At 53.7% G+C, this 27,245-nt stretch overlaps 1 protein-coding gene across 12 annotated transcripts in view; it reads left to right on the top strand.

Annotated features, from left to right (window-relative positions):
* SIPA1L2 (signal induced proliferation associated 1 like 2) overlaps positions 1-27,245 on the top strand; it is a 104,151-nt gene that overhangs the window by 40,869 nt on the left and 36,037 nt on the right. For 11 of the 12 annotated variants that reach the window (XR_004975064.1, XR_004975063.1, XM_036355129.1 and 8 more), the window contains exons 2-7: positions 8,895-10,620; positions 14,518-14,651; positions 15,086-15,274; positions 17,136-17,310; positions 19,139-19,242; positions 26,612-26,769. Coding sequence is in view for 10 of the 12 variants with exons in the window: in XM_036355129.1 (XP_036211022.1) it covers positions 9,144-10,620; positions 14,518-14,651; positions 15,086-15,274; positions 17,136-17,310; positions 19,139-19,242; positions 26,612-26,769 (2,237 nt within the window). In the remaining 2 variants the exon portion in view is untranslated. Of the gene's footprint in view, positions 1-5,450; positions 5,470-8,894; positions 10,621-14,517; positions 14,652-15,085; positions 15,275-17,135; positions 17,311-19,138; positions 19,243-26,611; positions 26,770-27,245 lie in introns of those variants that run through there. The other variant, XM_036355131.1, reaches the window with a different exon arrangement.

Genomic DNA, 27,245 nt, shown 5'->3' with positions numbered 1-27,245 from the left:
CCCATGTCGGGCGGAGCACAGCTGGAGGGATGCGCCCTTTCTCTCCACAGAGACACCGTGGCACCATCCCTGGGGCCCTGCACACCCCTCGCCTGCTCCCCGAGAGCTTTTCCCTCCCCTGGTTCCTGGCGCTCTCGCCTGAGCACTACCTGTGGTTTCCATTTACTTTCTTTTCTTTTTATATTTTTATTGATTTCAAAGAGGAAGGGAGAGGGTGAGAGAGAGAGAGAAACATCAATGATGAGAGAGAATCATGGATCTTCTGCCTCCTGCACGCCCCACACTGGGGATCGAGCCCGCAACCCAGGCATGTGTCCTTGGCCAGAATCGAACCCAGGACCCTTCAGTCTGCAGGCTGACGCTCTATCCGCTGAGCCAAACAAGCCAGGGCTATTCTTGAATATTTTAAATAACATTTGGAAACAGCGTTTTCATCCCTGGTGGAGGGTGGAGGAGGGTTTCCCAGCCCTGGGTCCTGTTGTCTGGGTAGGAAGATGGGGGTGGTGCCCTGAAATGGGCCTGTCAGAGCCGCCACTGCTCCTGACTTTGACCCGATCGGTGGCAACAACAACGGCCACCATTTTTAGTGCTCGGAACGGCAGGACGGGCTGTTTTTCCAAACGTTGGCCTGGTTCGGGTGAGGCTACGTATCTGCCTTCCTGGTTGAAAATACTGCTGCCGTCAGCAGGACTTCTCGCCTAAATATTTCCGCACGGCCTCTGGTTGGTGAAGTCAAAGCTGCCCTCATATTGTAGCTCCTGTGTTGGTCTGAAAATGCAGGAGGTAAGAACACCCCCACTCTGGCTCGGTGGTGAAGTCTGACTTCTGGGGGCCCGGCTGGAGAAGGACGCTCCTATGTAAAACCCTGATCAGTGTCAGTATTTGGCTGTCATGTGACCACACATTCTTCACCATCGTGATGATTCAACCTTCTGCTGAGCTCAGACAGATGGGCCTGTGAGGGACGCGCACCCTCTCGGCTCCGCAAGATGCCATTCGGTGCCGAGACACAGTGGCGTCACTGATACACGTTTAAGCGACAACAAGAGTCCAGAGTGAGAGGGGGCAGCTGCAGATGAGAACAGTCGCGAACTCCATGTCACGGGGAGCTAGGAGCGTGGTGTCTTCGCGGGCATTTCGGCGTATTCCCTGCTCCTGCCCAGCAGCGAAGGGGGAGTCGCGGTCACCGTGCTCACCGCCAAAGCGTGTTGCCTGGGTGTCCCTTTCCCTGTGCGTCCGGGCTGCACAGGGCCCGGGCGTCTGCCGGTCGCTGTCACCCGAGGCAGCAGTGATGTGGCGAGTTAGGACGTAGAGAAACAGAAGTGGAAATGTGAGCAAGAAGAGACATGCTAGTGGTCATGGCTTTTGTGTGTTTGACCTTGAAATGTACGTGGGCCCTGGCCGGGGGCTCGGCTGGAGTGTCGTTCTGTACACCGGAAGGTGGGGAGTTCGAGCCCTGGTTGGGGAGTATTCAGGATGCAACCAACTGAAGTCTCCCTCTCCCCCTCCCCCTCCCTCTCCCTCTCCCCCTCCCTCTCCCTCTCCCTCTCCCTCTCCCCCTCCCTCTCCCCCTCCCCCTCCCCCTCCCCCTCCCCCTCCCCCTCCCCCTCCCCCTCCCCCTCCCTCTCTCCCCCCTCCCCCTCCCTCTCCCTCTCTCCCCCCTCCCCCTCCCCCCCTAAAAAATCAATAAAACCATATCCTTGGCTGAGAATTGAAAAAAAAAAAATACATGTTTGATTAGTAGATTTTCAGTTAAAACAAACAAACAGGTTTATTAGCCTTTCCTTCTGTGTTTGTGCCCACGTCTGGACCTCAGGCCCTAGCATGTAGCCCTGTGCAGGCCCTCATAGATTTGCATGGCCTACTGACGTGAATTTCCCAGGTAACGGAAGCTCTCACCAAATGCCATGCCAGTTCCAATCATATCATAGTTTTTAAAAAAAATATGTATCTTTTTATTTGATTTCACAGAGGAAGGGAGAAGGAGAGGGAGATAGAAACATCAATGATGAGAATCATGGGTCGGCTGCCTCCTGCACGGTCCACACTGGGGATCGAGCCCAAAACACGGGCATGTGTCCTGATTGGGAATCGAACCATGACCTCCAGGTTCCTAGGTCGATGCTCAACCACTGAGCCACGCTGACCAGGCCTTGGAATCCTCTTATTTGTTGCTCTGGCCTTATGCTGGCCCCTTGGTACCCCCAGCGGTTCCTGCCTGTTGCACGGTGCCCTTCTGCTCCTCTGCCTCCTCCCCTTTGCTTGCTTTTTTCTGCTCCAGCCCCCGCGTGGACCGGGCGTTCTCCCCTCTCGGGCCTTTGCACACACTGCCTGCAGCCACGCCCTGTCTTCTCACCTGGCCTGGGCCAGGTGATCCCCGCCAGGTCTTGGCTGGGAGGCCAGTGACGTGTCCCCACTGCCCTGGTCAGAGCTGGGACCTTGGTGGGGGGGGGGGGGGATGCGCGTCCACTCTCACCAGACAGGGGGGCCGACGTGTCCCTCTCCAGGGCACCCCTGTGGCGCTGAGTCACCTGCCTTACAGGACATGTATAGTAAGTGTTTGTTGAAATAATAAATGAGTGAATTGGTTGAGCTGATCATTGTTTGGGGTTATCACACAAATGTTTTGGCTGCTCTGAGCCTTAATATCGTGGGAGGGTGGATGCCAAACAATACAGCTATTCTGGGCTCCACACGAATTATGAGCTGAGTGAGGGGCTGCGGGGGAGGAGGTGATGGGAGGCGAATGGGGTGGTGTGTAGTCTCTGGGAATGGTCCCTGGGGTGGATGGTGGCCCTCAGCTGGGTCTGATCTTCTTTCTGAGCCCTCACCTGTGAGCCTGCGAACGCGGCAGCCACCGCGGCTCAACCTCCCACTCCGGGGTCCGTGCGCAAAGCCCGCCGGGAGCCTGGTGACCAGTGTGAGCGTGATCAGGGCAGTGATGTACCCGCCCGCAATCATTTTCCTTTTGCCGGAGTCGTCACGGGGGAGAGCAGCTTGTCCGCAACAAGTAGGTTCTGTAATTACTTCTCGAGAAAACTGGCTCTCTCCTCGCTCTTAGGGTTCGAGTTTGGCAGCGTGGGGGTCACCGTGGGAATGTGCAAATAGAAATTTCTAATGGCAGCGTTGACTCAATTTGAGCTGAAGCCAGACATTCATGAGGGAGAGGCAGATTAAACAGTAGATGTTTAGAGAGACATTGAATTGTGGCAGCTTCAAAAACACACGCGTGGCAGATGTTTCCCAGCTTTGTGGACGCTGGCCGACTGGAGCCTCGCCCCTTTGATGCTCCAGCCACCTGTTCAGCCCCCCTTTATCTTTCTCTGGACGGATGGATCTCACACAGTCCTGTGGGGTCAAACCTGAGTTGTCAGCGGAAGTAATTCTGCACTGTCGTCTCGCATTAGACTGATGAGTGCCGATGGCCACTTTCGGTCGCGTCTAAAGCTGCCAGTTACAGCTGATGTCTTCCATTCGTCAAAGCCTGCAGGGGTCTGTGCGAGCGATCCGCGTCATGCCCCGTTCAAACCCAGGAGGGCAGTGATTGAGCTGTGAGAAACGGAACCTCCCGTGTTCGGGGGGTGTGGTCATGGGGGGCCCATTGGGTGGCTGGGATGGGGAGTCTCCCTGAAGCCCCTTCCCTGGACCCTTGCTGGCTGGAGCAGGACCTGTGCACAGTGGGGTCTCCGGTGATGGGGTCTCTGGTGATGGGGTCCACGCCTGAGGCAGCAGCTGGGCTCAGTGGGACCCTGTGTCCTGTAGGAGTTCCCTCATCAGACATGTCACTTGCACACACATTCGCCCACCCCCCGAGTTGCCTTTTGCATCACTCTGTTGAGAGTGCCCTTTGATGCACAAGAGTTTTTGGTTGGGGTGAAGTCCAGCTTACCCCTGCTTCTGTTCCCTGTGCTTTTAGTGTCATAGCCAATGATCATCGCCAAGTGCATTGCCGTGCTGTCATGTAGCTTTTGCCCCGTGTTTCCGTGTAGCTCTCACATTGAGATCCACGTGCTCCGTGTGAAGTGGATTTTCGTGTCTGGGGAGAGGGAAGGGTCCACCTCGATTCTTCCGCGTGTGGGGCCCAGTGGCCCCGGTGCCATTTGTTGAGCAGATTGTCCTGTTCCTGCCGAAGAGTCTTGGCACCCACGTCGAGGATCCTTTCACCACGTGCACTAGCATTTCATTCTCTCGTCTAACAGGCTGGTCTGCACGTCTCTTTAGACCAGAACCACACTGTCCTCATCGCTGGGTCTGTGTAGAACAGTGGTTCTCAACCTTCTGGCCCTTTAAATACAGTTCCTCATGTGGCGATCCAACTATAAAATTATTTTCGTTGCTACTTCATCACTGTCATGTTGCTACTGTTATGAATCGTCATGTAAATATCTGATATGCAGGGTGGTCTTAGGCGACCCCCGTGAAAGGGTCGTTCGACCTCCAAAGGGGTCGCAACCCACAGGTTGAGAACCGCTGGTATAGAAGCTTGTGAAACCAGATCTCGTGAGAGACCTCCACCTTCGTTCCTCGATTTCAAGATGGTTTGCACTGGTTGATGTCCCTTGAGAGTCTATGAATTTTAGGGTGGGTTTTTTTGTTTTTGGAAAGTGAGTCATTGGGATTTTGGTAGCGATTGCATTGTGTCTGTAGATCACTTTGTGTAGAACGATCTTAACAACACGAAGTCTTCCAGTCCATGAACATGGGATGTCTTTCCATTTATTTGTGGAATAGTTATGTACTCCTAGGTGGCCAGACTGCAGATTCGGACATAGCCAGGCAGACCTGCCATTGGGGCCTTGCGAATGGGCACTGTGAATGCAGGCACAGTGCATGGGGTTCCTCCCCCCAGCTGGATGCCAGTTCTGGTTCCACAGGGGAGCAGACAGGAAAAGCAGGCTGGGTCACCCCAGTGTCGGGGTCAGAGGGCTTCTGCCTCATCACAGTGAGACTGAGGCTGAGGTCTGGGAACCAGCACTCCTCTCCCAAGTCCCAGGTCGGGGGTGAAATACGGCTTCACACGTTGCTAATGATACATCGCCTCCCCCCGGCCAGGGCCTGCGCCGTAGCACACAGGCCTCTGACGATCTGCTTTCTTGCCTCCTGTTGGCCACGCGGGAGTCCATCCCCAGACTCAGCAGCGTGGAGCACGTACACGTGTGGGCACATGCACGTGGACCACCTTCATCATGTGCTGGTCATGGTGGAGTCCTGTTCCTTTAACTCCATTTCTTCCTTCCTTGCTATGCGTGTGCCTCTCTTCGCCAGCTAAGCTGTGAGGATTAGGAGGCTCTGTCATTCATCGTTCACGCGCCCCAGGCCCACCATCCAGTACAGTGCGGAGTGTAACTGAATACCGGACCCAGAAAAGGTTTTGTATCAGATAATAAACCCCATAAAGCTGCTCAACAAGTCGCCACCCTGCAATTCCGATAAACACGCCAACAATGCGGAGATGGCTTTGAGTGCGTGGTGAGTGAATGGGGCTCGTTCTGTATTTGCTGCTAAAATTACTATTTTTCAGAAATCAGACACTAGACTGTTGTGTGGGCTGGCAGGTTCGCTTTCATGCCTTTGTGCCGAGCAGAAAGGAAGCGCCTTCCGACTTGATGGCTTGTGGGCTCACTGGGTGCGTTTCCACAAAGAGCTCATTGAAGGCAGTGGCTGCGGATGTTCAGTTCCGTTTTCAATACTATTGATCGGTTTTAGTTTTGTGTTTTCGCTGTGGATTTAGTGCTCAATAGGGTGAGTGAGAAGCCAGTAAGAGGATTCTACCCTGTGTGGCCCCGAAAAGATTGCTTTATAGGCCCTGAGACTACCAGGTTCTTATTATAAAATGCTCAGGTCCCAACCTTCCTGGTCACCGGATGTCACCACACCTTCACCCAAATAATAGAACAGCCTATTTCCTGTGATTTTAAAATGAAAACAACACAAGTACAGCCCCGGTCGGTTGGCGCGCCATAGAAATTCTTTTTTTTTTTTTTCTTGCCGAGTGTTCCTAAGACGCAAATGCCTCGGCTTAAATTATTCATTGGGAGGCATGCCTTCCCACTGTGTTATCTGTAATTCAGGGCCACGTTGCTAAAAAATAGAACTAATAATCTCCTGAGGGAATGGGGGGCAGGGCCCTCCCTTTTTATCTCTTTCTGGTTTAGAGGGTGTCCTGGGAATACTCTGTACCCACAGCTGCTCTTCTGTCTACTTGAGAAATTCCGCGATCAAAATATCCCATTAAACAAAGCAGCTCCTCGTTTATCCTGCTTTTGACCCCCAAGTGGATGGATGGAAGGATGGATGGATGGATGCGTGAAAGTGACTTACCAGCAGGAATGGGCTTCTGTTTTTTATTGACACTCGGGAAAGTTACAAGCTCCATGATAATCTCATTATAATACAGTGACGGGTCCTAAAAGATTTTAAATAGAAGTCCTCGCTGGGACGAGACCAGCGCCTGCCGGGGGATTGCTTTGGGCATCGCTTTCACCTTCTGGAAGCTTCTGTGGGCCTCCTGCAGAATCAGCTTAACTGCTGCGAGTCAGTTACTACCGCTCTGTGTTGCCATTCTGCTTCTCACACACATCAGCAGTTACCACAGTTTATTTTCCAAACATGACTGTGCTCCTTGCAGATAGCTGTTATGTCTCTTACTCACTTTAACTGCTCATTTTTTAAAAAGATATTTCTGTGGATTTCAGAGAGGAAGGGAGAGGGAGAGAAGGATAGAAACATCAATGATGAGAGAGAATCACCGATCGGCTGTCTCCTGTACGCCCCCTCCTAGGGATCAAGCCCCAAACCCAGGCATGTGCCCTGACCGGGAATGGAACCGTGACCTCCTGGTTCAGAGGTCGATGCTCAACCACTGAGCCACATTGGCCGGGCAATAACGGAGTTTTTAGACAGATCTCAGCTCGTATATTGGGCTCGTCTCAAACCTTAGCGTGGGCCCTGAGGTATCTTAATTTAGGCCCCTAGGCATATGCACCTTTTCTCTGACCATCTGCTGTAGGAGAAATACATGCACTTACAGCAGCCTGTTCCCTGGTCGCTAACCTCCTCCACGCCCCGAGCACCGTGAAGGCAGAGCCGCGTCTTTGCACCTGGGCCCTCGGCAGGGTTCCCGGCTCTGCCACGTGCCAGGTGAGACCGTGGCAGAGTTACTCTCCTCCTGGGCCTCAGTTCCCAGCTGTAAAATGGCAACCATTATATCTACTTCAATAGGTCATTGTAAAGATCCAATGAGATATGGATGCAACGTGTTTACCTCCCTGTTTTCTGTATCAAAAGTTCTAAAAATATTAGCTGAAAAATCGGATTTATGAACTTTATAACATTTTCTTATATATGAATGAATATTTACTGACAAACGAATTAACTTAAAAATGAGCAATTAGCCCGGCTGCCACGGCTCTGTGGTTGACAATCGACCTATGAACCAGGAGGTCATGGTTCCATTCCCAGTCAGGGCACATGCCCGGGTTTCAGGCTCAATCCCCAGTGTGGGGTGTGCAGGAGGCAGCCGACCAATGATTCTCTCTCATCACTGATGTTTCTATCTCTCTCTCCCTCGCCCTTCCTCTCTGGAATAGAACCTGGGACCCTTCAGTCCGCAGGCAGATGCTCTAGCCACTGAGCCAAACCAGCTAGGGCACCAAGAAAATTCTTTATGTTCTTTCACAAGTCATAGGTTACCCCTGTGTGATAAAAGTCCAAGGAGGAGGATTTTGCTCTTAATATTCTCACGCCCCCAAATATTTATCTTTGGTACTGCTCCAATGTTTAGTCCGTGATAAATGCCTAAGAACTGATTTTTATGTCCGAATCTGCCAAAAGCAGTCAGCAGTGTGATTATTATTGAACATCTATATCCATTTATGGCCATTGTTACTTAATAATGGCCCACTTATCAAACTGTCTCATATTTAGTCGTCTGCTGCGAGGCGAGTGGGAGTTAATGGATTGTTTTATAGTTATATAGCCAGGGCTTCACTCAGTACCAGGCTGAATATACCTGGATTTTATGGGGAGTGCATTTCAGGTGATCAGGCCTTCGGGGGAGCACTCCTCAGCTCCTCGCTCACCTCCCTGGCCCCGAGACAGTGTCTGTGGGATGGCTTATTCCTCTTTTTAATTCCCTGCCCAATTGTGCATGTTAGTATTAGAACTGATGGGCTGTGATATGGAAAAGAAGCATTTTTACGGTAGTTATGCTTTATGATAAGTCTGCCATGTAATTTTAACCGGTTTTTTTTTCTCGAATGGGGCTCATAATGGGTGCCTTTTGTGGTTTTCCAGTCCAGTTGCTGCAGGTGCAGTCCTGACCAGCGGCTCAGTTATAACCGACTGTAACACTGGTCTCAAAGACTCGCTGGTAATACTCTAGCAGTTGCTCGCCCATCGCCTTACTCTCAAGATACCTGATTGAAATGTTGCTTGCTGACCCCGTTTAAGCCAGGCTACATCAGTCGGTAACGTGACACAGAGATGCAAGGCATAGTTCCCGGGGAGCGGAGCTTGAAATTAGCCGTGGAGGAGGCTGCTGGGTAAACGAGACATTCGGAAGATGAGGACACTGTGCTGGTCGGTGCAGACAGGGGCTGTGGGAGCAGAGGGCGAGCTCTGCCCAGGGGTGGCTGGGGCTGCAGATGCCCCGGGCAGGCCCTGAGCCGCTCCTGCTGACTATGTGCTATGCCGTCCATCAGCCAGGTCAGCGGTGCGGGCAGTGTGCCTGCAGGAAGAGCGGATGGGCAGCGGGGCAGGGAGACGCAACTTCATGATGTTGGAGGAATCGGAGGTGGGCGGGAGGCGGGGAGCAGGACAGGTGAGAAACCGCATGTAGCACGTGTTGACCTTGAGCTGGCATTGTTAACGCTGTTTCCTGTTCTGTCATTCAGGTGAAGGAAGTACTCCCGGCCGGATGTCTGAGGGATCCTTTTGAAAAGCGTGGGGCCGTAGAAAATATCCCTGAGACGCACGTGGGGGCCGGAGAAACCGCGCTCTGAGGATGCTGTTTGCTTCTGGGGAGCAAGAGCCAGGGCGGCTCTAGGAGAAGCCTCGTCTCTGCGTTGCGTGCCGAGGCCCAGAGCGATGTGACCAGCTCCGCGGCCGTCTTCCCGCTGACACGCGGCGCTCTGCCCGCCGCCATGAGCGACCCGCGGCAGCCGCAGGAGGAGAAGCACAAGCTGGGCAGGGCCCCTTCCAAGTTCAAGGACCCGCCCAGAGCCATGCAGTCCGACGATTACTTCGCTCGGAAGTTCAAAGCCATCAATGGGAGCCTGGCCCCCGCCGCTCCCTTCAGCGTCTCCAGTGCCAGTGAGAGTGGCGGCCCGGCCAACGGCACCCCCGCGGTGCCCAAGATGGGCGTGAGGGCCAGGGTGTCGGAGTGGCCTCCGAAGAAGGACTGCCCCAAGGAGCTGGCCTGCAAGGCGCTGTGGGGAGGCCAGTCCCAGAGCGGCTACGACAGCGTCGCCTCCGTCGTGCACAACGGGCAGAACGGCCAGGGCGACGGGCACCCCGAGGCCCAGCTCGAGCTGGACTTTGCGGAGGCCAAGTACACCGCCGGGGACGTCTTCGTCCACTCCCCGCACAGGGGACTTCACCCCATAAGACAGAGGAGCAACAGTGACGTCACCATCAGCGACATCGACGCCGAGGACGTCTTAGACCAGCACGCGGTGAACCCCAACACGGGCGCGGCGTTGCACCGGGAGTACGGGAGCACCTCCTCCATCGACCGGCAGGGCCTGTCCGGGGAGAACTTCTTCGCGATGCTCCGCGGGTACCGGGTAGAGAACTACGACCACAAGGCCGCGGCCCCTTTCGGGTTCCCGGGCTTCTTCTCCTGCGACCCGGGCGTGTCGCCCAGCCTCCACGCCGCGGCGCAGATCTCCCGCGGAGAGTTCGTCCGCATCTCAGGATTCGATGACGTGGACGGCGCCTTCCTCAGGGGCAGGGACCGGGACAAGCCTTTCAAGCGGAGGCTGAAGTCGGAGTCCGTGGAAACGTCCCTCTTCCGCAAGCTGCGCACGGTGAGAAGCGAGCACGAGACGTTCAAGTTCACGTCGGACCTGGACGACGGCCGTCCGGAGCGGGGCGTCCGTCCCTGGAGCTGCCAGCGCTGTTTTGCACACTACGACGTCCAGAGCATTTTGTTTAACATCAACGAAGCCATGGCCACGCGGGCGAACGTGGGGAAAAGGAAGAACATGACCACCGGGGCCTCCGCGGCCTCCCAGACGCAGGCGCCCGCGGGCCCGACGGGCACCTGCGAGTCCCCGCTGGGCAGCAAGGAGGACCTCAACTCCAAAGAGAACCTGGACGCCGACGAGGGCGACGGGAAGAGCAACGACCTGGTCCTGAGCTGCCCGCACTTCAGGAACGAGACGGGCGGGGAGGGGGACCGGAGGATCGCGCTGTCCCGGGCCAGCTCGTCCGCGCTCGGCGCCGGGGAGAACTGCTCCTTCGAGTCCTCCCTCAGCTCTCACTGCACGAACGCAGGCGTGTCGGTCCTGGAGGTGCCCCGAGAGAACCAGCCCATTCACAGGGAGAAGGTTAAGCGCTACATCATCGAGCACATTGACCTCGGGGCCTACTATTACCGCAAGTTCTTCTACGGGAAAGGTGAGGGGCCCGGCGTGCGGGCGAGCGGGCGAGCGTACGTCCCGGCGAGCATCCTTCAGGGCCGCTTGGGAGGGACAAGGGACGCAACACCTTCCCCCAAGGCCGCTGTCCACGGATGATTCCCGTCACTCTAGACCAGTCCCTTCTCTAGACACCCCCGTCTCCTGCCTTTGCTGATTTGTGGTCCCCATGTGCAAAGGCCTCTTTCTTCTTCTCAGCCAGTTTGTGAGCATCACAGTGTTAGACTTGATGGAGATTTGCGCTTTCTTTTGGTAAATATATTTTCAGTTGTTTCAGAGAGGAAGGGAGAGGGAGAGAGAAACATCAGTGACGAGAGGGAATCATTGATCGGCACGCCCCACACTGGGGATCGAGCCCGCAACCCAGGCCTGTGCCCTGACCGGGAATCAGACCGTGACCTCCTGGTTCATAGGCCGACCCTCACCCACTGAGCCACACCGGCCGGGTGAGATTTACGCTTTTTAAGACGACTTCCCCGATTCACTCTGTCCCTCTCCCATTCCTTGGGGCAATCTCTCCCGCTGTTTCCAGTACAGTGGGGCCTTGACTTACGAGTGTCCCGACTAACGAGTTCTTCAAGATACAAGCCGTCTCTCGGCCGATTTTTTGCTTTGAGTTGCGAGCTAAAATTCGGGTTACGAGCCAGCTTCAGATACCCCACCGCTAGCTGGCGCAGCGAACGTCACAGTGAACGCCACCACATCAGCCCAGCATCACATGTCTCACTCGTTCACTGTTGATTTGACATACGAGTACTTTGAGTTACGAGCTCCGTCACGGAGCAAATTAAACTCGTAAGTCAGGGCCCCACTGTAGATAGTTGTCCGGTTTTTCTTCTAGCCTTTCCTGTGCTTTCCCGGAACCTCTGCTTCACCTTTCCAGTTGTACGCGTTCACAGCCCCTCCTGGGCTGTGGGATGCATTGGGAGTTAAACCGTTGTTGAAAGAACCGTATGATCAGCGTGACAGACAGTGTTAGTTTCCCTCCACGCCTGTAGGTGCGCTCACAGGGTAAGATAGGATGGGAACCTCAGCCTGATTAGGGAGAACGTTAGGCAAATCCCAGCTGAGGGGCATCCTACAAGATCTCCGCTCAGCCCTCAGGACGGCCAAGGTCACCGGGAACCAGGGAGGTCTGAGCAGCAGGCACCCCGTAGCCGGGAGAGAAAAGGACGTTGGGGAAAAGCTAGGGACCCCGAGTAAAGTACGGAGTTCATTCGTGGTGACGTGTCAGTGCAGGTCCATGAATTGAACCAAAGTGCCAGCGTGGTGTGAGGTGCTAACCACTGGGCGCCCGGGTGAGGGGGGGAGGAGGCTTGACAACCGTTGCAGCTTTTCTGTAAACCAACCATTTAAAAACAGCTCGTGAACGTTTTTTTAATGTAAGTCAGGAATGTTATGATGAGAATCTTTAAAATAAGAAGAGAAAAGAAGTTGTAACCAGTTCTTAAAAGGCCAGAGCTACAGTGCTGTTACCTCATTGAACTGTCCCTGAATTCCTGTGAGCAGCCGAGGGCTCCCCTGTGTTTTCAATAGAGTCGGATCGAAGAAGGGTCCATTTCGCACGGTCCTGTCCATACCCCTCCTGCTCCACCGTGAGAGTTGCCCTCAGCACCTCGAGGCGGGGGAATTGTTACGCTTTCCAATCTCCCCTCTGTCTTCTCCTCCCGGAAATGCACAGACATCCCGTGGAATTCCCCCGAAACCTGCTGGCTAAGCCGCGGCGGCTGTGACACGCCGCGGTGCCCTGGGTCCCCCGAGCGCTCTGCAGAAGGCCCAGTGCCTGACTCATCTCTTTCTTGGGATTTTCTATTAACGAGCCTGAGAAAAGAAGTGCGGATCTTTCAGAATCCTTTGTAGGGGAGCCGAATTGGTTTCACGGGGCAGATCTGGGCGTGCGCGTGTCGAGGCGGCCGTGGTTTGGCCACCTCTCCCCCCGCCGCCCGCTGCTTCAGAGGCCTGTGTTGTGGTTCTTTCCTGCTCCTGCCATTGGCTTTCTTCTCTGTTTCTTACAAAGCTATGCCAGCGTGAGAACGTTGATTCCTCCTTCCCATCCTCTTTCCACAAGATTTCAGGGATGCAGGCAGGTTGAAATTCTTGTTGTTTTTTTAAATATATTTATTGATTTCAGAGAGGAAGGGAGAGGGAGAGATAGAAACATCAGTGATGAGAGAGACTCATGGATCGGCTGCCTCCTGCACGCCCCACACTAGGGATCGAGCCCGCAACCCTGGCTGGGAATGGAGCCCTGACTTCCTGGTTCATAGGTCGAAGCTCAACCCACGGAGCCACGCCGGCCGGACTTTCCTCTCACTCTATTGGCACCCACCTTCTGCCTTGTGGCTGGGGCGCTGCTGGCTGCAGTCGGCAGGAGCGTCCCTCACCCTCACGGTGGTCGGGGCCTGTGTCTGGCAGGCGAGGCGGCCTCACTTGAGGAAACGTGCAGGCTGTTCTGAAAAGTCCGGCTGCTGGATTCACATCCCAGCTCCGTCGGGGACAGGTCCTGGCTTTGGGCCTCAGTTCATTACCTATAAAATGGGATCAAATAAAAACACCTCCTCTAGGGGACCCAACGCAGCGAGTGCCTGGCACAGAGCATGCATCTTCCGGGCGCCAGGGGGCTCTTGAGTAAACTTCTCTCCCAAGAAACCATTGCCCACGCCGCTGGTGCAGGGTCGGGAAGGTGCTACTTTATTCTAATGGATAACCGATGAAAAGAGGCAAAGCTGAGTGAACCATATGGCGGGTGGGCCCCGGGGAAAGCAGCCTGGAGAAGGGTTTCCCGCTCACTTAAGTCTCGCTAACAGGCCGGCTGTGGGCAGGGTGCACCTCACAGACCCAGGGACCCCCCTGGGGCGGGTGCAGGCCGCCTTGCTTCCGATTTCACGCCTGGTGGCTTCTTTTTCCTCCTCCTGGTTTCATACAGTCACTGAAGAACATCAATAGGGCATTGGACCCTATTACATTCATAGAGGGGAACTGAGTGCTATTCCTAATGGGAGGACTGTTCTAAGACGCAAGTTCCTCCCCCAGCGGACACATCGACTCAGGCCTACCCCTCTGCCCGGCCATCTCGCCTCCATAAGCAGAGCCCCATTGATGTCCAGGGCCCTTAGCAGGGAGGCCCTGCCCAGCCACACGCAACCGGCAGCCTGGTGACTTGTCGTCCGATCCCTGTGACCACCGTGGGAAACGCTCGGGCTGTCGGGCTGGCCCCCACCCCCCACCCCCACCCTCTTGTGATGGGGAGGCCACGGTTCCCACCCCGCAGCCTTCTAGGGACGTGCCCAGGTTCGTCCTCTAGGAACCTGAGCGCTGGGCTTCCCTGGGAAGAGGAATTCACGCTTGATATGGCCGTTCACTGAGAAACGTCCTGTGTTTTGCTGCTGGTCAAGTAAGCTGGTCTCGCAGGGCGCCCAGCAGCTTTTGAGAACCTGCCTCCCTTGTTTTTGTGAGACCCCACACTGATTTCACTGTTTGTCCCAGTAAAGCAATAAAATGAGTCCAGCCAGCATAGCTCAGTGGTTGAGCATCGACCTATGAACCAGAGGTCACCGTTCGATTCCTGGCCAGAGCACATGCCTGGGTTGTGGGTTCAATCTCCAGTGTGGGGTGTGCAGGAGGCAGCCGATCCATGATTCTGTCTCTCATTGATGTTTCTCCCTCTCCCTTCCTCTCTGAAATCAATCAAAATATATTTAAAAAAAGAAAAAAGAAAGAAAAGAAAATGACATGTGAAGCACATCGGGTTTGGAAACCAGGTGTGATCACACTCATTTGGGGAGCGGTGTCCCCGAGGCCTGTGGTTTCTCAGAGTGGGCGCTCCAGCCGCGAGACGCCCTGCCCCGTCCTCTGACCACACGCTGTTCCCTCGCAGAGCACCAGAACTACTTCGGGATCGACGAGCACCTGGGCCCCGTGGCCGTCAGCATCCGGAGGGAGAAGGTGGAGGACGCCAAGGAGAAGGAGGCGTCGCAGTTCAACTACCGGGTGGCGTTCAGGACGAGCGAGGTAACGGTGCCCCGTGGTCACAGTCCTGGGCCGAGCCTGGGATGCCACACGTTCGGTTGTTTCAGAAAAGTATCGCCTTGGCTTCTTAATGAGAACTGTTACAACATTTCAGATCATTGAAAGGGAGTGTCCGCACCTTTTTATTTAAAAAAATAAAAATGAAAACCTGCCATGGATGGCCTGGCCGGCCTGGCTCAGTAGTTGAGCATCGACCCATGCACCAGGAGATCATGGTTCGATTCCCGGTCAGGGCACATGCCCGTGTTGTGGGCTCGATCCCCAGTGTGGGATGTGCAGGAGACAGCCGATCCATGACTTCCTCTCATCATTGATGCTTCTCTCTCTCTCTCTCTTCCTCTCCCTTCCTCTCTGACATCCATAAAAATATATTTTAAAAAAAGATTAACTGAGGTCTTCGTGTGTCGCCCCTGCAGCTCACAACGCTGAGAGGAGCGATTTTGGAAGACGCGGTCCCCTCCACGGCCCGGCACGGCACGGCGCGGGGCCTGCCCCTCAAGGAGGTGCTGGAGTACGTCATCCCCGAGCTGAACATCCAGTGCCTGCGGCAGGCCGCCAGCTCCCCCAGGGTCCCCGAGCAGCTGCTCAAGCTCGACGAGCAAGGGGTGCGTATCCTGTGAGGCCGGGGGGTGCGTGTCCTGTGAGGCCGGGGGGTGCGTGTCCTGTGAGGCCGGGGGGTGCGTGTCCTGTGAGGCCGGGGGGTGCGTGTCCTGTGAGGCCGGGGGGTGCGTGTCCTGTGAGGCCGGGGGGTGCGTGTCCTGTGAGGCCGGGGGGTGCGCATCCTGTGAGGCCGGGGGGTGCGTGTCCTGTGAGGCCGGGGGGTGCGTGTCCTGTGAGGCCGGGGGGTGCGTGTCCTGTGAGGCCGAGGGGGGTCTGTCTCTCAATGCTTTGGCGTTTCCCATCCCCCTTTCCTTTCGGATCGTTTCTTTCTGGCACCTGGACTCCTTTTCTTGCTGCTTTTTCCCAGAATGCCTCTCTCTGGGTCCCAACACATGCTGGCTTCGCCGTGTAGCACCTGCTGAGCCGTGCCCTTCGGGGCTTCTACCAGGTCAGGTGTGTGCACGTCTGACCTGGGATGTTTATTTTTTTAATCTTATTATTGAAAGTATTACAGATGTCCCCTTTTTCCCCCCATCGGCCCCCTCCAGCCCGCATCGCCCCCCCTCCTCCCGGCCGGAGTGTCCCCCCCACTCTCCCGGTGTGTCCGTCATCGTTAGGTAACGGAGTCGAGTCTCATTTTGCCTCGTTTCACTGATCGAGTCAGCTATGAATTCTGATCCGCCGCTCTCTTGTCCAGCGAGGGAATAAAAGCGAGCGTGTTACGGATTGACGGCTGGAGAGAATCGCCGCGTCTGCTGATCTGTCAGTTTCTGAGGCTCAGGTTGCTGCGAGGGAGATTGAGTGCTCTGATACCGCCAGGGAGAAGGGGTCCCTCTTTGGGGAGAATCAGAGGCTCTAAAGACGGATCCGTTTCCCCCCCAGCCTGGGAGAAAGCCGCCCTGCGCTCCCACCCGCGCGGGAGCGCCCGGGATAGGGTTACAGCCGGAACCCTTCAATCGCTATTAACATTCCTCGCGGCCTTTGTATACTTAACAGATGTTTTCTTTGCAAGATAGTCGAAATGTAGAAATGACTTTAATTGCGCGGGCAGAGTCACTTTCATGGAAACCAAACAGTTTTCTGTTTATATGCATATATCACAGTGCCCACTGGGACGCTGGCCCTTCCCCGGTCTTCGTTTGATTTGTTTTCTTACTGCAGCCTTTCATATTTCATATTTTTATGATGGTTCAAATCACAACAAAAAGGGAACGTTAGGAGCCAGCGACGGAAAGCTTTTAAAAGTCTGTGGCCTTTTTTCCTCCCGACTGGGAAGATAACGCTCGTTAATCTGGCGGGTGCAGGATGAAGGATTCCCAGTTACAGTTTGGAGTAGATGCTTGAGTAGCTAATTCCGTTCATTTTGCAAACTTGGCGGACCCCACGCGGCCATGCCTTACATAATTTCTCAGGGTAGCTGCCCTTTCTTCCGTGGTATTTCGGGGTTCCTGGGTTTGGGGCCGTTTGTACAATCACATTTGCTGCTGCTGCTTTTTTTAAAAAAAATATATTTTTATTGATTTCAGAGATGAAGGAGAGGGAGAGAGAGAGAGAAACGTCAGGGATGAGAGAGAATCATGGATCGGCTGCCTCCTGCACACCCCACACTGGGGATCGAGCCTGCAACCCAGGCATGTGCCCTGACCGGGAATGGAACTGTGACCTCCTGGTTCCTAGGTCGACGCTCAACCACTGAACCACACCGGCCAGGGTTGCACAATTACTTCTTCTTTTGCTCATTTTCTCGAGGGCCCCGTCCCGCAGGCTTCTTGAGGGCTGAACGCTCAGCCTCTACCGTTTTCGTCTTCCTGGGAGTCAGCATGTCTGAGCTCCGTGTCGAGTAACCGCACTGCTTCCCCCTTTCAGCTGAGCTTCCAGCACAAGATCGGGATCCTGTACTGCAGGGCCGGCCAGGGCACGGAGGAGGAGATGTACAACAACGAGACGGCCGGCCCGGCCTTCGAGGAGTTCCTCGACCTGCTGGGCCAGCGCGTGCGGCTCAAAGGGTTCAGCAAGTACCGGGCTCAGCTGGACAATAAAAGTAAGCTTCGTGTCAGCGGGCATCCCATTCTCCCCGGGGGGCCGCCCCGGAAACCTACGCCAGCGGTCACGTGCCCCCCCGGCCTGGCCCCCAGGAGCTGCCGGGCCAGCTGGTTTGGGGTCAAGTGTAGATTTCCTCCGACGTGCGTGGGACGCACCTTTCTCTAGGTGTATGTTTCTCACGCGCTCGGGGGCCAGCTCTTCCCCTGTCAGGCCAGCAGGGAGAGCCTTTTACTGTTTTTTTCTTCCTTTTAACCGACTCCCTGCTCTGGCTCACCGAGGACGAGCGCCCCACTCGTTCCTGACAGTCGGAATACGAACACGGTCCCGTTCTGCTTTCACGATGTTAACTCGGGAGTCAGAGCTGTGATTGAAAAGCCAACAATCCTGTCCAGGGACCTCGGGTGCCAGGTGGACGGGCCGATTGAAAACTCGGGTTTCTGGCCACTAATGTGCGATTTGTCTCGAAGCCTCAGTTAGAGCAGCGGTTCTCAACCTGTGGGTGGCGACCCCTTTAGGGGTCCAACGACCCTTTCACAGGGGTCGCCTAAGACCATCGGAAAACACATCTATAATTACATATTGTTTTTGTGATTAATCACGGTGCTTTAATGATGTTCAATTTGTAACGAAAATACATCCTGCATATCAGATATTTATATGACGATTCATAGCAGTAGCAACATTACAGTGATGAAGTAGCCACGAAAATAATTTTATGGTTGGGGGGCCCCACAACATGAGGAACTGTATTAAAGGGTCACAGCATGAGGAAGGTTGAGAACCACTGAGTTAGGTCATCCGATGTAGAATATTCTAAATATTCCGGCCATGTGCTTGTGCTGCTGTTGGGTTGCTGTGCAGCTACCATACCAGGCAGAGGAATTGGGTATATTCTGGAAAATTCTGCTTCTTATCAAGCAGTGGATTGCTTGTCCTTTTCATGAGAGAGGAGCAAGTAGAGTCTGAAGGGCAGGGCCTGGGAAGGCGGCCAGCCCGCTGCATTGGGATGAGTGGGGGCGGCAGCAAGCTGGCACTGGGACTCAGGTGGCCTGGGGCCTCTAGCTCCCCGCCCCCGGCGTCCACTCATGGGGCTGTCACCGGGACTCGCCTACCTCGGGGTGGTGCCAGGTCTTCGTACCCCTGTCACCAGGTCTGGGTTTGAAGGTCACGGAGAGGACAGATCACAGGACCTGGAGACGTGTTAGCTCACGTGTGGGCCCCTGTGTGGCCTCCACACTCACCGGAGTTGGGGTTGGGCCGTGACGTTGAATGCGTGTTGCTCTCGCCTGAGATACATGAAGATAAGGAAAGCATTTAGACCCCCACTGTGCATATCCACATGTTTTATTGAAGTTCAGTGAGGCCTTTTCTGAGTTTCTTTCTTTCTTTCTTGGCAAACTCCTCTTACCCACAAACCACCACCCACGCCCGAGGCGCTGGCCTGCTGCCTTGAGATGTCCTTGGTTTTCCCGAGTTCTAGCTAAGAATTGGCTGGAAACACGCACACACTCACAAGGTTGGGCAAGAATGACTGCTCCTCGGGGCGGAAGCACCTCACCCCTGCAGGGGGTCCCCTGAGTCAGGTGGCGAGAGTGCAGAAGGGGGAGCCGAGGGCTCAGGCACGTGGTGAGAGCAGGGGGGGCTGCGGACCTGGTGGGAGAGCAGCAGACACAGGAGATGCGAGAGGGCGGGGGACCATCAAGACGCCGTTGTGCGTAGTTGAGTGGTTTTTCCGGTGGAATCGCCTTCTGTCAGGATGACGTTCTCAGTGTCCGAGTGCTCACTGTCCAGTTGCCTGACTTGTTTCTGTAATTGTCTATCTCTAGCCGACTCTACGGGGACGCACTCCCTCTACACCACGTACAAAGACTACGAGCTCATGTTCCACGTGTCCACCATGCTGCCGCACATGCCCAAGAACAGACAGCAGGTACGTGCCCCTTCACCGCTCACACCGCCAGCCCAGCCCCGGGGGGCGGTTCACGCCGTGGAATCTGCAGAGAATTATTAGGTTTTTCTTGAAAGGCATTCAGAATCGTTGACTCTTGAATCATTTGGGCTTTAAAGGGATTATTATCGCACATGTTTTGTTTGTTTTTAATATATTTTTGTTGATTTCAGAGAGGAAGGGAGAGGGAGAGAGAGAGAGAATCATCAGTGAGGAGAGAGGATCATGGATCGGCTGCCTCCTGCACGCCCCACCCTGGGGATCGAGCCCGCAACCCGGGCCTGTGCCCTCACCGGGAATCGCACCATGGCCTCCTGGTTCATAGGTCGACGCTCAACCGCTGAGCCACACCAGCCGGGTTAGGTGGTTTACTTGCATAAAGAGGATTCGCTGGATGGGAAGACGCTGACTCAGATCAGCGCACTGTCCCAGGTGCCGCTGAATCACTTAGTGATAAACAGGGTGAGTGGTCGTTCCCATGGGGCTTCCTCAGGCCACGGCCATCTGTCCGCACGTCAGCGCCTCATGCAGGGAGCCAGGGCCTTTGAGCCGGGCCGTCCGCATTCAGCCACCGAGCCCTCCGCTCTGTACTCGCTGGGGTCCTTGGGCTCCAAACTGGATCAGCCCGTCACACTCATTGGGCCGCCTGTGTGTGTGAAGTCTGCTTGGCTTGACTGTTCCCGGAACTCATCCCCGGCCCCCCACCCCCCCCGTGTTGTACAGCCATTCACACCTGCGGTTTATGAGTTCCCGGGACCTGCCCCTCTTTTTTCCTTTTTTTTTTGGTGAAACTATCCTTAAAAAGTCCTACACATAGAAAATGTGTATGGAGGGGTGGGGGATGGGAGATGGTGGGGTGGATGGGTGTTTTAAACTTCCCAGACTGGAGATTTAAAATAAATAAATAGAATGAAAATAGATGTATATATCCCTGTGTGTTAGATAGTACATTAGCAATTCCATAGCCTAAAGGCCTGTTTGGTTACCTTTTTTTGAAACTGTGACACGGGATAACTTATGCTGATGAAGTAGAGGTGGGAAACTGTCAAAACTGCTTTGTTTTTTAAATTGCTCTTCCCGCACATGGAATATGTATGATCCTGTTTGTGGATCCCTGGCCATCTATAGTAGTCCCCCCTTATCCGAGGGGCGTACATTCCAAGACCCCCAGTGGGGATGCCTGAAACCACAGATAGTACCAAACCCTATGAATGCTACTTTTTTCCCCTCCACATACATACCTATGATAAAGTTTAAGTTATAAATTCAGGGCAGTAAGAGACGAACAATGCCTAGTAATGAAATAGCCCGGTTATAACCATCCGCTGTGATGGAAGGTATGTGACTGTGGCCCCTCAGAGCTGTGCTGTATGCATCGCGTGCAGATGCCGGACAAAGACACGATTTACATCTCGGGGGACAGAATGGGACAGCGTGAGATTCCATCACGCTACCCAGAACAGGGCGCATTGATAACTTATGAATTGTTTATTTCTGGAATTTTCCATTTAGTATTTTCAGACTGTGGTTGACTGCGGGTGACGGAAGCCATGGAAAGCAGACTTCGGATCAGGGGGACCACTGTGTACTCTACACCCCGGGGGCAAACCCGCTTAAGGCGGAGGGCATGAGTGAGGCGTGGGCGGTGGCGAGAGCTGGTGATTATTAAGGGATGAGGACATGGTCTGGGTTTTCAGCCCAGGAATGCTGAGTTGGGAAGGATTGGAGGGTAGCCCCAGGCTCGGAGGGGAAGAAGGCTGAGTCTCTGAGATCCCACCCATGGGTTTGGAATCACGGTGTGGGGCCTGTGAGCCTGTGTGGACGAGATGGTACATAGCCGCTTAGCGTCAGGACTCTGTGACTTTCGGTTCCTCTTTGTGGCTTCCTTTTCCACCGAGAAAAGGCCCCGGCAGAAGAATGGAGTTGTTAAGAGCAAGAACTCCGGAGCCAGACTTCCTGGGTAGGAGTTCAGGCTACTAGCGCATGACCTTGGGCCAGCTTTTCCAGGCTTTTCCTCTCCACCCTCCCTCTCCCCAAGACAGATGTTTATCTCTCTTTTTTTGTTAATCTTTACCCTGAGGATATCTTTCCATTGATTTTTAGTGAGAGTAGAAGAGAGAGGTGATTGGTTGCCTCCTGCCTGTGCCCGACCAGGACCTGAGCTGGGAAGAGCCTGCAACTGAGGTTCATGCCCTTGACCAGGATCGAACCTGGGACCCTTTGGTCCACAGGCCAACGCTCTATCCACTGAGCCAAACCGGCTAGGGCTCTTTTTTTCACGAAGGGTCCCTAAGCACCTAGAATGGTACCCAAACCATTGTAAGGGGTCTCTGAACATCTGTTGAGTTAATCATGAAACCTTCCTCAGTGATAATTAGAACTAGGTGAGTTAATACATCTAAGCACGTGAAGTATGCCTGGTGCAGTGTGCTCAGCAAGTTTCAGTAGTAACTTATTTTATAATTGACTAGATACAAAGCCTGGTATTTAAATGACTTAATTTGCATTTTATTTTCCTGTTCCCAAACCCAAAGATCTTATGAAAAACCAAGGCCTGAGTGGTTAAAGTAAGGGGCTCTTTTAGTAATAATTTTGTAAAATTACTTTTACTTTGACATTGAATATTTTGCCAATCATGAGTTGTCATCAGAATATTCTGGCCCAGCTGGGTGTGGCTCAGTGGTTGAGGGTCAGCCTAGGAACCATGAGGTCGCTGGTTCAGTTCCCAGTCAGGGCATATACCTGGGTTTCGGGCTCGATCCCCAGTGAGCGCATGCAGGAGGCAGCCAATTGATGATTCTCTCTCATTGTTAATGTTTCTCTCTCTCTCTCTCTCTCCCCCCCACCCCCCCTTCCTCTCTGACATCAATAAAAAAATATATTTTTTAAAAAAGAATATCCTGTTCATAGGTAAATAATGCCATATCCAATCATGGAACATGTGCTTCCCTAATTTATCAAGGATTCTGCTGACTCTTCCCATATCCCTTACCCACCCCTCCCATGCCCACACATTGCGTGAATACCAAGGGCATCCGTGTCTGAAATGAGCAGCTGGGCTGCTGCCTGCATTTGGAGGCCCCCGACTTGGCCCAGTCAACTGGCCTCCACATGAGCTGTGCCCATGACTCCGGTCTCATTAGCGCCATGGCATCTGTGACTGCGTAACTGGTCCAGACTCGTCCAGATCAGATAGAATTCCCCATGTTTGTTCTTGTAATAAACCAAGCTGAGAGCTGCTTCTGAGATGCAGTAAAAGTCTTTAGAGAACTCACCGCAGCAAACGAGTTCAGTGTTTGGAATGTCTGACGCCCACAAAGAAAAGCTGGCCAGGCCGGGGCGTGCTAAGGGGCCCTTCTTGGGGCGCTGCCCTCCTCCTGGGTCCTGGGGTCTCCGGGCCTGGTTGGCGGTCAGGCCCTTTCACAGGCCCGTCTCCCCGGGGTGTTTCCCTTCTCCTGGTCCCGCAGACAGATCTCAGCGGAGCAGTCAGGGTGCCATCCGTGGAAAGAGCCCCACAAATTAGCTCTAAGCTTCACTTCGACAGGGAAACCTCTCCCGCAAACTAAGTGTCTAAAACAGATGCAGGAAGCATGGGGCCTGGCACGGGTAACCTCTTTTAAAAAAATCTTATAAAATATGTTTTTATTGATTTTTAGAGAGAGGAAGGGAGAAGGGTAGAGGGATGGAAACATCTGTGATGAGAGAGAATCATGGATAGGCTGCCTCCTGCACGCCCCACACCGGGGATGGAGCCCGAAACCCAGGCATGTGCCCTGACCGGGAATCAAACCCTAACCTCTTGGTTCCTGGGTCGACACTCAACCACTGAGCCACACCGGCCGGGCCTGAGTGGTTCCCTTGGCACTGAAGAGCGTCATGTGGAGAAGGGAGACGTTAGCCCTAGTGGGTGTCACTTCCTGTTCCTGACTCCCGAGCAAACAGTGCCTGGCGATCAGGGCCTGCCCCCCGGGTTTGCGGGGCCGCGTTTGTTTATGGGCGGTCACACCTTTCCCCTTCCCCTTCCAGACTCTGATTATCCGGAATATCACTGATCAGTTAAAAAAAAAACCAGCACCGATCACAAGGGAAGCCACTTACCTTTTGTAAGAAGTCCAAGAAATTCCTTCTCCATTGTCTGATAAGGTCTAGCCAGCAGTGAGGAATGTGTTGCTTAGCTTTCCAGATGTTATATTGCTTGAGTCTCTAATCAAATTCAAGCTTCCTGTTAATGGACAGGGAGTTCATTTTTCTGGCTTTATTCTCCTACAAAGAGTTTTAGATTTTATTCTTCCTAATGACTCTCCTTGACTCCCCCCCCCCACCCCCACCCCTGCCCCCCATACACACACACTTGACTTTTTCTACAAAGTGCATTTTGTGACCATGGTTAAAAACTCACTTGACTTTTAAAAACACGTTGGGCCCACTTTACAAAGCCAAAGAATGCGCTTAGAAAGGGACAGAGCCATTTGACTATTGTTAAGGTAACTAGCCTTAAAGTTTCCCTTAGCCTCTGCTTTATTTATTTTTTAAATATATGTTTATTGATTTCCTAGAGGAAGGGAGAGAGAGAGAAACATCAGTGATGAGAGAACATCATGGATTGGCTGCCTATTGCACACCCCACACTGGGGATCATCCACAACCCAGGCAGGTACCTTGACCGGGAATCGAACCCTGACCTCTTGGTCCATAGGTCGATGCTCAACCACTGAGCTGCACCGGCCGGGCCCTTAGCCTCTGCTTTAAATGTTGCTGTGGTGAAGTATGCTGTGACCCATCTTTCCCCAGAAGGAAGGGATGGCCGGGAGCTGTTCTGATTGCTGGCACAGCCAGGAGGCCCCGGGCTGACGAGGCCATACCTCCATGCGCCTTCCCTGGGAGGGCTGGCAAGCGGAAGTGTGGCCCAGTGGGCACTGGGAGTGGCGGGGGTCTGCCAAGGCCACTGTGACCTCCGCCTTCTGTTCGTGAATCTGAGAATTTCCGTGTTTGAAGGATATTGAGTGAGGTACCGTGTTCGCTGTTGGGTCCCCTGCTCACCAGATATGTTGCACACAATGTGACATGTATTAGCTATTTTTTAAAACTTTTTGTTTGTTCCTGAGCATCCCTTGTCCTATCACTGCACATAGGAATCATGTATTTCAGTTACTGGGGAAACGAGGGAAGAGAATCGTAGCCCAGTGAAGGTTTTCAGCTTTTTTTAAAAGTATATTTTCATTGATTTCAAAACAGAAGGGAGAGAGATATAGAAACATTAACAATGAGAGAGAATCATTCATCGGCTGCCTCCTGCACGCCCCCTACTGGGAACCAAACCTGCAACCTGGGCATGTGCCCTTGACAGGATTTGAACCCGGGACCCTTCAGTCTGCACAGGCCGACGCTCTATCCACTGAGCCAAACCGGCCAGGGCTCAGCTTTCCTATGGAAATTTGTTTTAGGTACTTACCTTTTGCTTCCGTTTTCTTCTCTCTGCGTGAACTGTTTTTTGTGGTTACCGCCTGTGTCCACTGTCGTGTGGCTAGAGGGCGGCACAGTGGACATGACCTAGTTTGTCACTGACTTTTTACCTGCATCCGAAGTGACGCATTTTCCTTCAGTATCTAGCAAACATTAAAAAAAAAAAAATACAGGCGACTCGTTGGGTTTGTATGAATATAGGTTCATATATGTCTCAAGACTTCACTGATGGTGAAATGGCTTTCGTGGGTTTGTAACTTGACCGCGGGGACTTCAATCGGCATTTTCCCAGGTGTGACTCAGCCTGGCGAAGGGGAACACCTCCTCCCACCGTCCCAGGCCTTCATTGTGTGAACTCTCGAGTCAGGGGCCCGGCGGCGAGAGCTTTGTGTGTCTGGGTTTAAAGGTTTTACAAGTTGAACTGAATGCTCTTCACAGTGAGTGATGTCTGCTCTGTGGGTGCCAAAGAAATAAATGGAAGAGCGAGCTCAGTGCTTTGTTTTTGCTAATAAAGAGCTTTACTACCTGGGATCCTCCGGGCCCCGAGCTGACATCATCACCTTGGGAAGGCTCACTGGGTCTGTTAACACTGCAGATCACACACGGTGAGCACGCAGTCAGGGGCGTTTCTTGCCTGAACTATCGAGGTCCCGTGCATGGATCTGTGAGCGAGGTGGTCACAGTGTCACAGCACAGTGTTAGGGCTGTGCTTATGAATTTTTTTAAATATATATTTTTTATTGATTTTAGAGAGGAAGGGAGAGGGGGAGAGAGAGAGAGAAACATCAATGATGAGAGAGACTCATGGATCGGCTGCCTCCTGCACGCCCCACACTGGGGATCGAGCCCACAACTCGGGCATGTGCCCCGACTGAGTATCGAACCGTGACCTCCTGGTTCATAGGTTGACTCTCAACCACTGAGCCACACCAGCCAGGCTAGTCCTCTCCTTTGTGCATTCATTTAGCAATGTGTGGTGGGAGTCTGCTGGGACTGGGCAGGCCATTAGGAACGGGGAAATCAGAAGGCCCTGAGACGCCCCCCGGCCTCACGGGATCCTTACCTGATGTAGAAGTCCGCCAGCTCTTAGCGTGTTCCGAGACAGGCCCGGGTGTGTGCGGGGAGGCCGGCCTGGGCTTGCAGAGGCCGGTTCTTGTATGTTGGGGTTCCTCCTCTCCTGCTGCATCTGTACTGTTTTAAGATTCTATCCTATTGGGTTTCCAGCTGTTCATGTGGTAGAATTGTGTGTTTCTGAATCAGACTTCAAACACCAAAGTGAAGTTGGCTCGTTTGACCATATTAGCGCCACAGTAGCAGGGTGGTGCACTTTTGTTGCAGAAACTTGCCTTTCTGTGGGAGCAGGCGAGCGAGGCCACAGTGAGGATTCTGTCTCCTCTGATTTAAAGAGCTTTGGAATTCCTTAAAGCATATTGATCTCTCACGTGTATTGTTTTAGGGTAAAAAGATAAAAGGAGCCTGGCCTGCATGGCTCAGCGGTTAGCGTCGACCTGTGAACCAGGAGGTCAGAGTTCGATTCCCGGTCAGGGCACAGGCCCAGATTGTGAGCTCGGTCCCCAGTGTGGGGCGTGCAGGAGGCAGCCGATCCCTGATTCTGTCTCATCACTGATGTTTCTCTCTCTTCCTTCTTCTCTGACATCAATAAAAGGTAAAAGGAGAGAGCGTGCAGGCTGACGGAGCAGGACATAGCGTGGGATTTCTTCTCCCAGGTCCTGTCCTGTGGCCCGGGCAGGAACCGGCTTCCCCAGAGGACCCTGCTTCTCAATGACTTCCCTTTGCTGAAAGACGGGCTCATTGTGCCACTGACGAAGTCTGTTTGTACAGAAAACCTCGTGTGTAACTGCCTGTGTGTTCTCTGTCCCGCCCGCAGCTCCTGAGGAAAAGGCATATAGGAAATGACATCGTGACCATTGTCTTCCAAGAGCCCGGAGCCCTTCCGTTCACTCCAAAGAGCATCCGGTCCCACTTTCAACACGTCTTCGTCATCGTCAGGGTGCACAGCCCGTGCACCGAGAATGTGTGCTACAGGTGAGCCGGCTCCCCGACGGCTCCCGCTCCCGGCTCACTTCCACAGCGTCTCCCCCGGATCGTTTTATTTCCCAATTACTATTTTTAACCCCATAATTATCCCTGTTGTCTAATTATATTCCCCAGTGTCTTCACGCGGGCGCTTTCTTCTGTAAGAAATAATTACCTTCCCATTTTTTGAAGAAAATGAAATGCCTAGCAGATCAGAATCATACATGATGCATTCCCTTGATTTTTTTTTCCTCCCTAAAAACTTCCTCCAGCACCATAACGTAACTGCTCCCAGCCTTGGGGGGGGGGGGGGGGGGGGGGTGGGGGGGTATAGTTGGATCAGTTCTTCAGAAGAAGAAATTATCACAGGGGCAAAACTCTGCCTGTCAGCCGGCTCCTGGGAACACGCGCTCCCACAGGCTGGAACCTGGAGCTGCCCTGGCCCGGGTGGCTTTGCTCAGCCGTCCACGGGCCAGAATCCCCAG

The sequence above is a fragment of the Myotis myotis genome, unplaced genomic scaffold (genome assembly GCF_014108235.1).
Source record: "Myotis myotis isolate mMyoMyo1 unplaced genomic scaffold, mMyoMyo1.p scaffold_m19_p_21, whole genome shotgun sequence".
Lineage (NCBI taxonomy): Eukaryota > Metazoa > Chordata > Mammalia > Chiroptera > Vespertilionidae > Myotis > Myotis myotis.
Note: the sequence above shows the minus strand (reverse complement) of the source record. Positions and strands in the feature narration are given on the sequence as shown.